Below are 13,113 nucleotides of genomic sequence, written 5' to 3'. Positions count from 1 at the left end.
TTTTTACACAAATATTTCTTTAAATTTAAATAAATCGTAACTATTTATTTAAAAAATAATTTATCTAACATCAAGATTTAAAAAAGATATTGACTTACATTAAAATTTGTCTAGTTATAAAATTAGAATTAGCACTGAGAGATGTCGTTATAGTAGAAACCTCGAAAGAAAGATTTGGGTTCTTCATCATTTATAGCGGAAAGTTAAATTAGGGTATTAATTCTGAATTGCACGTGAAATATAAGGACCTACTAATTTTTATAAAAATAATCATGGCTTTGCATGTACCAAAAGCACCGGGCATGGCCCAAATGCTCAAAGAAGGTGCCCGCGTAAGTATAAAATACTTTTTAATAATTACGTGTATCTCAAAAGATGTCTTCTTTGGAATATGACACAATGTTTCATCAAACATTACCTTTTATAGACATTATATTCGTTTGACGTACATGTTTCTATAATATGCTTAAAAATGTAATATTCTTAATAAATTAAAAAATTCCGATATTTTTAAATTTATTTTTTATATTATTTACAGCCGGGTTATAGCCTATAGATTGTTAATATAATTGTATGTAAATTTCAATAATAAATTTATGAATAAGTTTGGAATCATTACATGACGAACTTCTACATGTTTTTATGTTTTAAATGTGATTAATAATTTCAAAGTAATAATTTTAAGCAATACCAAAGACCAAGTAGAACCAAAAATTTTGATTTTTAATTTATTTTGGTTAATATTAAAGTACAGCTAAGTAATTAAATATAATATTCATAACCATAACTAATATGCATTTTCTCTTTAATCAGTATTTCTCAGGTTTGGAAGAAGCAGTATATGGAAATATAACAGCATGTAAGCAGTTTGCACAAACTGTAAGGACTGCTTATGGTCCAAATGGCATGAATAAAATGATAATTAATCATATAGAGAAATTGTTTATCACAAATGATGCTGCAACAATTATTAATGAATTAGAAGTTGAACACCCAGCTGCTAAATTGTTAGTTCTAGCATCAAAAATGCAAGAAGCAGAAGTCGGTGATGGTACCAATTTTGTAATAATTTTTGCTGGAGCACTTCTTGAAGCTGCAGAAGAACTACTTCGTTTGGTAAAATTTCAAAATTATAAGTGCTGATATTATTTGCTAATTTTACAAATTACAAATATACTAAAAGGGTATAAACATTTTATATACTAGGGAATTACTACATCTGAAATAGTTGAAGGATATGAAGCTTCCTTGGAAAAAGCTTTGCAAATATTACCAACATTAGTCTGCTATGAAGTAAAAGATTATCAAGATGAAAAACAAATAAAACTGGGAATTAAGACAGCTATTATGAGTAAGCAATATGGAAATGAAGAACCTCTTACTTCTCTTGTTGCACAAGCTTGTGTTTCTATTTTACCAAAAAAATCTACTTTTAATGTGGATAATGTACGTGTTTGTAAAATATTGGGAAGTGGTATATCTAGTTCTGAGGTTGTACAAGGAATGGTATTTAAGAGGCAAGTTGAAGGAGACGTTACAAGAAAAGATAATACCAAAATTGCTGTCTATACTTGTGCTATAGACGTTATACAAACTGAAACAAAAGGAACAGTATTGATAAAAACAGCAGATGAACTGATGAAATTCTCTAGAGGAGAGGAATCCTTATTAGAATCTCAAATAAAAGCAATTGCTGATAGTGGAGCTACTGTGATTGTTTCAGGAGGAAAGTTTGGAGATATGGCTTTACACTACATGAACAAATATAATATAATGGCTGTTCGTATACCTAGCAAATTTGATGTTAGGAGATTATGTAAAACTGTTGGTGCTACTGCACTTCCAAAATTGGTAAATAATTTTCTTGTAATGGTTATCTTTTAAACATATTGTAAAGATTTAACTAATCATTTTTGCTTTGAGATTCCACCATCGAAAGAAGAATTAGGGTATGCAGATTCAGTATATATCGACGAAGTTGGAGACACTATAGTAGTAAAGTTTGCAATAAATGGCAAAGATAGTCGAGTTAGTACTATACTTATTCGGGGATCCACAGAAAATTATATGGATGATATTGAACGGGCTATTGATGATGGAGTCAATACATTTAAAGGAATAACAAGAGATGGGAGATTTGTTCCAGGAGCAGGTGCTACAGAAATTGAACTTGCCGCACAACTCAGTACATACGCAGATACTTTACCAGGTTTAGAACAGTACGCAGTACGCAAATTTGCAACAGCTTTGGAAATTTTCCCAAAAACCTTAGCGGAAAATAGTGGAAGTCATGCATCTGAACTTCTATCCAAACTTTATGCTGCACATAAGGAAGACAAAAAGAATTATGGTTTTGACATTGATGTACGTATTCTGCTATGTATCTGCTTAAAATTTTTGTAAAATTTCAATAATTTCATGTAAAAATAGTGCATGTTAAAGAAAACTATATTTATTTACAGCAAAAAGCAGGTCTTATAGATACAGTGGAAGCTGGAATCTTGGATTTGTTCTTAACAAAACAATGGGGTTTAAAATATGCCGTTGGGGTTGCGTGTACTGTACTTAAAGTCAATCAGATTATAATGGCAAAACGTGCAGGAGGACCAAAAGTACCAGGCGGTGGTATTCGCGACGATGACGAGTGATAATACATAAAGCATCATATACATACATACAACATTTAATTATTCATTAATTCTTATGTTGTTAGCTTATAGTGTTATATTATATTGCTTTTTCATTAAACTTCATGTCAAACAAGAAAAATATTTATAAAAAATATTGACCATTTATTTACACACTACATACTTGTTAATACATCTGTATGTAATATTACACTGCTTTTTCTAATGAAAACATGATTTATAATAAAATAGTATTTTATAATTTCCTTTAAATGTTACGAATGTAGTACTTAAAATTCAAATTATTGTGTAATATGAATAAAAGGCTAAATGAATATTAATTAGGATTAAATATTTTTATATTAATTATTATTTTTTCATTTATTATACTTAGTTAAATATAACATATTTTTAAATTTGTTTATTAAGTGATGTGTTATTAAGGTTAGTGTGTAGTTAGTATAGTGATTAATTATGACTAACCAATAAAAAACAACAAATTTTCTGGTGAAATAATACAAAACAGAAAAATAGACTTTCATCGGATATAAACAGGTCTGTTTAATCAAAATTTGAACCATATATACATATGCATAAAAAATATTTCTTGACTCTACACATTGTTAGGATATTAGTTTTTTGATAAAAAGATAAGAAGTTATATAATATCTCAAATATTAAGCAATAAACAGTAGTCATTCTATCAGTAATTATAGTTAGAGCTTCCAGAACCTTTACAAAAGAAAAATAAGCAATATGAGCCTTAAATTTGCTTCCAACTTATCCTTTATGTTCACAGAGGCACCATCTATCATTGAAAGATATAAATTGGCAAAAGAAGCTGGTTTTAGAGCAGTAGAAAGTGGATTTCCTTTTGGGTTTTCCATTAAAGATGTATCAGAAGCTCAAAAAAATGCACATGTTGAACAAATTCTTATAAACGTGTTTACAGGTATGTATTTGACAATTACAACTAATGTAAAGCATTATACAAATAATGGCAAGAAAAATAGTCTTATATTAAAGTACAACTTCCATTTTATTATAAATATGTAGGTGATGTTTCAAAAGGAGAGTTAGGATTTGCAGCGATACCTGGAGAAGAAGAAAACTTTAAAAAAAGCATTGATTTAACAATAGAATATGCAAAAGCATTAAATTGTAAACGGTAAAAGAAATTGTTTAAATTGATTGATATCATTAATGATTGTTTTTTCTAACAAAGAATTTTTCGTTTTATTTTTTATACAATCTCTTTTTAGAATTCATATTATGTCAGGCAAAGTAAATAAAGTAACAGCTGTCAATGATGATGTGTATGTAAAAAATCTTTCATATGCATTGCAAAAGTTTGAAAAAGAGGGAATAGTAGGCCTTATAGAACCTATTAATAATATCACTGTACCAAATTATTATATGAATAGTTTCCAGAAAGGTAATCTTCTAATACAAAAGTAATTTTAATGAAAGACGTGAATTAGTCATTAATATGATATCTTTTATAGGTTTAGATGTGATAAAGAAGATAAATAAGCCAAATTTAAAATTACAACTTGATATCTTTCACTTACAACATATTTGTGGCAATATTACAAAAAACATCAAGGAACTTCTACCATACATTGGTATATGATTTATCTTAATTACATATACATATATACATATATTTATATACATGTGAAATTTATATATTTTCTTGTCATTATAGGTCATGTACAAATTGCTCAAGTACCAGATAGACATGAACCTGATACTTCTGGGGAAATAGATTATGAATATGTTCTTTCGATTTTAGAAAAAGAAGGATATGATGGATATATAGGTTTAGAATATTGTCCAAAATCATCATCAGTAGATGGATTAAGTTGGATACAAAAATACGGTTATGAATTATAAGATTCATTTTGTAATTATATATTGAAAATCTTCATTTATAATATAACAATCATTTATTTCTTATTATTGTTTAAAGAAATCTTAAGTACCTCTTCTTATAACAGTCAAATACATTTTGTGTTACAATATACTTGTCATGTTTCTATTACAATATAACTTTATTATGCACTTTATATACACACAACAAAATCGATGAATAAGTCAAATTTATGTTAATATATCCTACTAAAGTTACTTCTTTGCACATTAGTCTTATTTTTTTCACTTACGATTAAGTTGAACATAACCATTATTACTAATATAAATGTAAATTTTTAGTGTTTAATTACCATCTACTAAATTTACACAATTGTGTCATCAGTGCTATCACTGCTTTTATATACAAGATAAGATTCGCTAATAATACCTTTTTATTTAGTACTGTTATCCAGTACTTTTATATGTCTTACTGATGTTACATGATACATTATATTTCAATAAGATCTGTAAACAATATAAAGAATATAAATTATAAATCATAAATTTGTTCTAGTAATGTAAATGTATTATTTGTCAGTTATAAAGTATATGTTATATTAAAAGATACCAGCTTTATTGTTAATCTTATTTTAATAAGAATATTATTGTTGTAAGTAAAAAATAAATTTATTTATTTCAAAACTCACTAGTTAATTCTTTTTATTAATTTTTATTTATATATTTATATTTATTAATTTATTAATAATTATATATTCGTTAATTTTTAATTAATTAATTATATAATTAGTTGCATTAAATAAAATACATGGAAAAAATCATTTTTATAACGAAATATTTTCGAATATGAGAAAACGAAGAAATATCCTTAAAATTGTTTTTATTCTTTTTAATATGAAATAATATTTTTAAAGTATGTAATTGTATTAGTTTTTTTAGTTATGTAACATAACTATCTCTAACAAATATAAATAGAGAATGTTATAGAATTTACATCAAATGTAATTAAAACATATTTTGTACAATATAAATAAAATTCATTTTGATATTTCATTTTAATCATTATTAAATATTTTTAATTTGAAAATGGTAACAGATTTATTACTTTATAGTAACTTTAATTCATAATTTCTTTATAAAATCATTAAATTCAATGGCAACATTTCTTTTGTTTAGTTATAAATATTTATATGTATCACCGAATCATTTTTATATTCTTCACATTTTAATGGCATCAATTATTAACAGCAACTTAATATCTATAAAACATTGTAAATTATGATCAAAATGACATATATTGCTATATGCAATAATATCTGTAACTAATGAGAATGTTACTTATACATACCTAAAATCTTAAAAATTTTCTGCAGATTTTATGTTCTGATTTCTGCCAATAATTTTTATAATATGTGTTAATGTAAAAATACAGAACTATAAATGTTCTAATCTATAGTAATAAATATAATCTAGGTATTAATCCTTTGCATTTGTATATCAAAATACTGCAAGAAAATGATCAGATTAGCAAAATAACAAATAGCCCATAAAAATATCTACAGAGAAAAAAGTTTACTGAAAAATATTTAACTTCAGACTTAAGACTAAGAAGACTTTACCAAGATCAATAGAATTGCATTTAACAGAAGGACTAATTAAAAAAGATAGCAAGTGCAAAGGATTTATATAAAGACTTTAAAATTAGGTTGTGTTAACAAGAAATATTTGTTAATAATAAAGAGATGAATAATAAATTTTAAATGCTGCTTCAAACAACTTCAGTTGCGTCCACCAATGGTTGATTGGCATCTGTTGCACGAGTTATCATAGCAGAGCTGTAAAATATTTTAAAGAATATTCAATAAATTTACTTATCACATATACAGATTGACTAAAAATATTTGTTATGCAAATAAATTTATGTTAGCAGTTATATTAAAAGAGTTTACTAAAAGAACAATATCAAATATAGAAAGCTGTGACACATAATTATATATAAAAATTACTGTACAAGTTAATGATTCAAATTACACTTTCAAAGAAAGCATTAAATGTTAGTGTTTGTAAACAAAAAACATGCAATAATACAAAACTCAATTTTGTCATAGATGAATTTAAAATAAAGTAACTATATATGTATGTATATATATATATAAATTCTCTGCTCAACATAATTTACAATAAATTTTATTATATAAAAAGCTAACTTTCTGTGTTATTTATGACAATTTACGTTACAAATATAGTTCACATCATAAAATACATATATTGAGATAATTAAAAAATGTTTCCAGTAATTATTATTTACAAAAATAATAGTTGATATTTGTATAGTTACAATGAATATGTCGTTTCATATGTCAAACAATATGTTTTCAAACATATATGTGTTACGTTAAAAAACAATATTTATCAATTACGACATTTTAAAAAATGAATACACTTTGGACAAAACAATTTGATATTACCCAGTGTCAAGTGGCAAAAGTGTAGCTTCTTCTAGCAATGTCATTTGATCAATCGTAGGCCTGTGGTCAAAAACTCAATCTATATTAATATATTAAATACACACACATTGATATGGAGATATATTTGCATAACTATGTAAATTCTAGTAAAATGAATCAATTAAAGAGAACTTCCATAGTATTAATAAAAATAAGTGTTATATTTTAAATAGAGCAAGAAAATGTAAATGTATTTTTTAAAATAGTAAACAAACTTTATGTATGTTAACATGACGTACATTTCTTCTAAGTACACAATAAGAAAGAGTTACAATAAGCAAGCAGTGTTAGTATAGCTTACCATGAAAATACGTAGTACAATTACAAAGTGACAAAAGTGAACTTTTATGCAATATATTAATATATATATACTTTTTTAAATATTATAATATATTTATATTATATTATATATTAATATAGTATTATATATATACACATATTATACAATAATATATAGTATTTTATATATATATAAATCCTAAAGTTATATATTATGACATGCATGTCTATAGATATAATTCTACGTTCATGCACAGTAACCAACTTTAATGGAACAAAAATGATAGATTGTATTAAATCAAAATTAATTATATATAAGAAGAAAGTTAATTAAATATAAAATCTTTTATGTATAAATACGTGGAATGTTTCAACTTTATCAATTTATTTATCTCTTTTTTATTACAGCATTTTTAAATCAATAATGGACAATAAAATTTATCTACATATTTATCTCATAAATAGTATTTTACACATATCCTACAAATTAATAAATTCGTAAATAACGAATGTAATAACATAAAATTAGTATATAATTCATACCTTCATATATTTTTTTAGGCATACCTCTTTGTTTTACTTATTATGTTTACATTAATTATTATAAAAAATGTATATATTACATATTTACTACACACTTTCTTATTTTTTAAGTATGTAGTCATATTGACTATTAAATTAAATTATTATCTAAGTTTCCTTTAGAAAAAATTACACAATACATAATGTACTTACATAAAATATGAGCTCATATAAACTCTTTATTAGTTGATACTATAATGGTTTGATTTTGATAAGAGAAGAAGAGTTAAACTGTAAGTTTTCATAATTTTTATAATTTTTTAAGCCAATTTATCTATATAGTACGGTTTATTTTATTTTTATTAATAAAAATAAAAAGAATGTAATACGATAATTTTCTAGAATTAATCCCTATATTTTACATTTAAAATATTTCAGAATGAATGTTATATCTTCCCTTCTATGAGGCAATGATAGTAACTTATTTGTGATAAAAAAAAAAGATTAAAAATGTGAGCTGACATTAGCATGTACTATTACTTAGATGATTGCAGAACTCTTGTGGCTAATATGAGTTTTGTACTAAAAGTATCATATACTTGGATAATGCATATAAATTAATGCGCTGCCTCAAAATAGGGATTCCAGACTACACAATACCTGATTGTGACCCATAGGGAGGTGGAGAGTCAAGTTCAGTCTCATCACCCCACTGTTGGGTAGTATGTCCCAACAGAGTATGTGTGTCTTCATTGCACAGTCGTTCAGGAAAGTTTACCCCATCGCCAAAACTGTAACCCACACCCTACCTTCTACTTCATGTAATCCCATCTATTTTTAGAGGTAGCGTATCTACTTATCTCTGATAAACATATAAAAATTATGCAATGTTTTGATTTTAGAATTTTATATAGCTTTTAATATCTTCAATATATTTTTTGCTTTTCTTCGCGTTTATTTGTGATTTATTATTCATAAATAAAAACTGTATACATACAGAAAAAATAATGTTAAATATAGTTACGCCACTTCTAAGAATCAAATAAATATCAATTTGCAAGAACCAGATGCACAATATCTTTTATGGTAGTAAAATAATTATACTGATAATCTCTATTAACACACAATATAATGCATCTACAAAAAATATACATTTTTGCATAAAAATAAACATAGCACCTATTTTACAATCTATCACAATAATTGTCTGCAATTAATATTATTATAAATATATAAATAAATTTTAATATACTTTATCATTGTAGTATAAATGTAGTATTATTTGCTAATATTGTAAAAATGCCATTTTTCAACATAGAAAATTAATATTGTATTGACTAAAATTCATTATTGCAGAACACATTTCAACAAATAACAGAACACGCACCTCATTAATCAACAGTTAATAAGAGCATTAGATACATATAGCTATAACATCAAAATTGTAATTTTATCAATTTTATGTTACTCTCAATGTTAATAATAATTCAATAAAGTTTTTAAATATAACATTGGCCTTTAAAATAGAATTGATTAAAAGCATAAATAAAATAAGTACTTGCATGCATTCATGAAGCAAATATATATATGTAACTTTGTTACTCTGGAACTCTGTATAAAATAAATAATAACTGAAAGAAAATGGTTCCGTAAAAAAGGAAGTGCATAAATTTACCAAAAAGATATGAAGAAAATGTTTCCCACTTCTTCTCCTATAAAGTATTTAAACATTTTTCAAATGTATAACAATATATATTATTTATTTTAATATTAACTGCCTTTTAATCAACAATATTAAGGAGTTCCATAGTAAGATTTATATATAACTATCATTATATTGGCACTGTAGATTTCTATAATGCTGACCTGTTTCGGGTACTGCCCATGGAGTCATAAGTATTGGATGTGCCTTGATGTTGCGCACGTACTGGATAGGCGACACCATTTCCGAGACTAAAACACATTCAACGTATCCATCGCGTTTTAACGGCAATTACTATTGTATTTATATATTTATGACAAACATAAATTAATATAGAATTATTGAGAAAATAAATGATATGTATTATTAAAATGTAATATGTATTATGAATAAAGATTAAAATCATTCTTGACTTTTTTTTGATATTTAATGTTGAATGCAGTACAAAATTAATTTACATAATTTGATTTTTAAGGCAGTTTATATAATCTATATTGTACAAGGTGTTTTACACAACTGTCTTACGGGATAAGTCATAGCGTTAAAACGCCAGAAGATAGAAAAAATTTTTGTTAGAAAAATTAAATGATTTCGAGAGATGTATCACGTTATGTATGTATCTTTTCCAGAAATAATAGCATTTCAAAGATTTCAACTCATTGTAAGGAAAGACAACATAGTATTTTTTTGTTAATATTTTCCTTATCTTACATACGATAAATTTTACAAGATTAAAGTTAAAATATCTTTTAAACTAATGATTTTTCAACCCAAAAAGGTTAATATCTTTTTATAAAGAATGTAGGATAATGTAAAGGTAATAAAGGTGATATTGAAATTTTTGGAACATTACTACTTTTGGAGAAGACACATGCATCACATAACGTATCACTCAAAACCTTTCAATTTTGCCTAATGAAATTTTCTTCTATCTTCTACTATTTTACACTAACTTGTTCCATGGGACAGTTGCGTGAAACACCCCATATGTTATTTACATTTTTACCATTTTCTTCAGTTTTATCTAGAATATAATATTAGTTTTCCATGAAACTATATTACCACTTAACAAAAAAGCATACAGTACAACAGATAGTGCTATAGGTGAAAACATTTGTATATCTAAGTACTATTTACTATCATTATATTTAATAATAGAAAGAATTAAATTTCCTGAAATATACATATGAGACGATAACATTTATAAATTTGCAGTATTATATTATATATACATTCATGTATGTATATTAGGATACACATGCTCTTTTACATGATTCATAAGTATAAATTGTAATTACTACATAAATACGACAAGTGTACTAAATTCATCACATCTGTATATTGTGCAAATGGTTCATAGTCTTATGATAAAATTATATTTATTATATTATTATGATAGGAATTGAAATGTGAATTGCTAAATACTTCTTAAACTTACCTAGTAAAAATAGGAAGGAACCATAGTTTGCGATTATCACCAAACACTTCTTGGAAGTTATTGTATTTTCCAAGACTAAAACCATCCTTATCCTTTCCTGTGCGGAACATAGGTGGTGTAAATGCCTCTACAAATAATTCATAACATTTAGTACATATTACAAGTATTTTATAAAACATTAAATAACTTTTGTATAACATGCTTTTAATTACCTAATGTAGATCTATTATGTAAAACAAGGTAGCAATGATAAGAGAAAAGGGAAGTTAAACTAACTGCAAACATCAATGCGACAAAGAATAAGAACAATAGATGGAATCTACCCATTCCATCCAATTCCCCCTATGAAGAAAATATTTGCATTATTATAAGATTAAAAAACAATGTACGAAGTTTTTTAGATACATTTCAATTATATTTAAAGATTAAAAAGGAAACAATAAAATATTAAAACATTAAAAAAATGTAATTAAATTATATTTTTATAATTTTTATAATTTATTAAAACTGGTAATTTAGCAGAAATATCTAAAAAAATTGTATACTTACTTTCCAAAAACGTATGAGATATTGTAACGATGTAGCAGTAATGAATATGCAATAAAGAAGGGCATATGCCAGGAACAACATGAAAAATTTATAATTGTGGAAACCTACACAATTGTTCACCCATGGACAGTGGTGATCCATTTTTAAAACACATGTACTACATATACTACAATGGTGTGCTCGATCTGGCTTAATTAATTGACATTTCTCACAGAAACGTATGACTAAAATATATATTTTACATACAATACATTTCCTTAATATACAAATATCAAAAAGTAAACATTATACCTCCTTTTATAGTGCGATTTGTAACTGGAAGACCTTGTGCAAATCTCTCTAAGATTTGCTTCTGTGCTTCTTCCGTTCCAGCTTGATGAAATTTTTCCATTTCTGCATCTGGTATTTTGAACTGCACAAAACATCATTTTATTAATATTTTATATACATATGTTACTTTTATATTGTAATTGTTGTATAGATCAAATTTTACCTTGTATGGTATTTCTATTAGGTCTGTAAATACAGTTTGCCAATAAGACCATAAAAATAATAGAAACAGGATGTGGTAAAAAAACAAATAAAAAGCTGTTGGAAAATAAAAAGACAATAAAGTCAGTAAATTTTTAACAGAAGTATATTTTTATTAAAAATATTATATTAGTAATTGTACAAACCTTTTTGAACATAATTATCTACAGTATCTAAAATGGAAAAAGAGACAAAATTAGTGTACATGATATACATAAAAAGTTTTTATGTGTATTACAGATTGAAAATAATAATGAAATTTTATTTTCGTTACAAAATGTTTGCTATTAAGAAGAAAAATCTATGAAAACACTTACAAAAACATAACTGCACCACATAAGCATAATACGACCATAAGACAATCGTCAAAATAAAAATAACTGGTATCCATTTTGCGGCTTTCACAAACCAGCAACAAGATCCGTTTTGCTTTCCCATTCTATTCACTGTATTATAGATATACATATGTGCACAATTATATCATTCAGGTAAACATTATTTTTACCATTATCAAACCGATGCACCATTGCAGACACTTTGCACACAAAGTGTACATAGGAGGTCGACAGTTTCTTTATTACAAGGAATCATATTACGATAAATAGTCAAATATTATTTTGTTTTTATTATTTATCTTCTGTCATCAACATTACGTATACCAATATGTATTAAATAATACAAAATAAGAATTATTTTTTCGAACTGAAATGATATTTTACTTTTGTTGTCTATTCCATAACATCCTTAGATAAAACAGATATAGGAGGGCATGTTTGTTTTATGTTTTAGTTAATAAATGTATACTTTACAATTATATTTAAAGATATACAAAATATAATTTCACTGTTTTTCATGAAGCTATGGCGTTTCGAAAAAGTGGCCAGTGAATGTCGACGATTTTTTTTCAATAAAATTTAATTACATGATATGATTGATACTATACTTTTATCTCTTGTCACTATTGTACATAAAGGTCAGTAAAATTAAGTTTCCTAAAATTACCAATATTCAAGTTCAACAATCATATGTGCATAATCAATATAAGAAATATATTAATTGTATAAAAATATAATTTGCGATAGAAAA

At 25.3% G+C, this 13,113-nt stretch overlaps 3 protein-coding genes across 10 annotated transcripts; 2 read left to right on the top strand and 1 right to left on the bottom strand.

Annotated features, from left to right (window-relative positions):
* Positions 1 to 154: 154 nt before the first annotated feature.
* On the top strand, positions 155 to 2,968 carry LOC100645354 (T-complex protein 1 subunit theta). Its single transcript, XM_003402087.4, has 5 exons — positions 155 to 332; positions 814 to 1,116; positions 1,207 to 1,851; positions 1,924 to 2,364; positions 2,463 to 2,968. Exons 1-5 carry the CDS (start codon positions 273 to 275, stop codon positions 2,646 to 2,648), a joined length of 1,635 nt encoding a protein of 544 aa, XP_003402135.1. The 5' UTR covers positions 155 to 272; the 3' UTR covers positions 2,649 to 2,968.
* Positions 2,969 to 3,206: 238 nt separating this feature from the next.
* Positions 3,207 to 4,767, top strand: LOC100645472 (putative hydroxypyruvate isomerase). Its single transcript, XM_003402088.4, has 5 exons — positions 3,207 to 3,579; positions 3,684 to 3,795; positions 3,890 to 4,062; positions 4,133 to 4,252; positions 4,336 to 4,767. The coding sequence occupies exons 1-5, from the start codon at positions 3,384 to 3,386 to the stop codon at positions 4,521 to 4,523; spliced, it is 789 nt and encodes a 262-aa protein (XP_003402136.2). The 5' UTR covers positions 3,207 to 3,383; the 3' UTR covers positions 4,524 to 4,767.
* A 1,491-nt stretch (positions 4,768 to 6,258) lies between these two features.
* Positions 6,259 to 13,009, bottom strand: LOC100645066 (palmitoyltransferase ZDHHC2). Of its 8 annotated transcripts, XM_012318293.3 has the most exons (11): positions 12,345 to 13,002; positions 12,174 to 12,200; positions 11,990 to 12,084; positions 11,788 to 11,908; positions 11,497 to 11,720; positions 11,160 to 11,289; positions 10,948 to 11,074; positions 9,674 to 9,760; positions 8,468 to 8,598; positions 6,968 to 7,027; positions 6,259 to 6,334 (listed from the first exon to the last, which is right to left on the bottom strand). In XM_012318293.3, exons 1-10 carry the CDS (start codon positions 12,490 to 12,492, stop codon positions 7,008 to 7,010), a joined length of 1,110 nt encoding a protein of 369 aa, XP_012173683.1. In that variant the 5' UTR covers positions 12,493 to 13,002; the 3' UTR covers positions 6,259 to 6,334; positions 6,968 to 7,007. The 8 variants fall into 8 exon arrangements, with proteins under 8 accessions (XP_012173683.1, XP_003402134.1, XP_012173685.1 ...); XM_003402086.4 differs by lacking the exon at positions 8,468 to 8,598 and having other exon boundaries at positions 12,345 to 13,003; XM_012318295.3 differs by lacking the exon at positions 9,674 to 9,760 and having other exon boundaries at positions 12,345 to 13,003.
* Positions 13,010 to 13,113: the final 104 nt, after the last annotated feature.

This window comes from Bombus terrestris, chromosome 18, assembly GCF_910591885.1.
Source record: "Bombus terrestris chromosome 18, iyBomTerr1.2, whole genome shotgun sequence".
In the NCBI taxonomy this organism is placed as follows: Eukaryota; Metazoa; Arthropoda; class Insecta; order Hymenoptera; family Apidae; genus Bombus; species Bombus terrestris.
The sequence above is the reverse complement of the archived record's forward strand: the minus strand, read 5'-3'. Positions and strand labels throughout refer to the sequence as shown.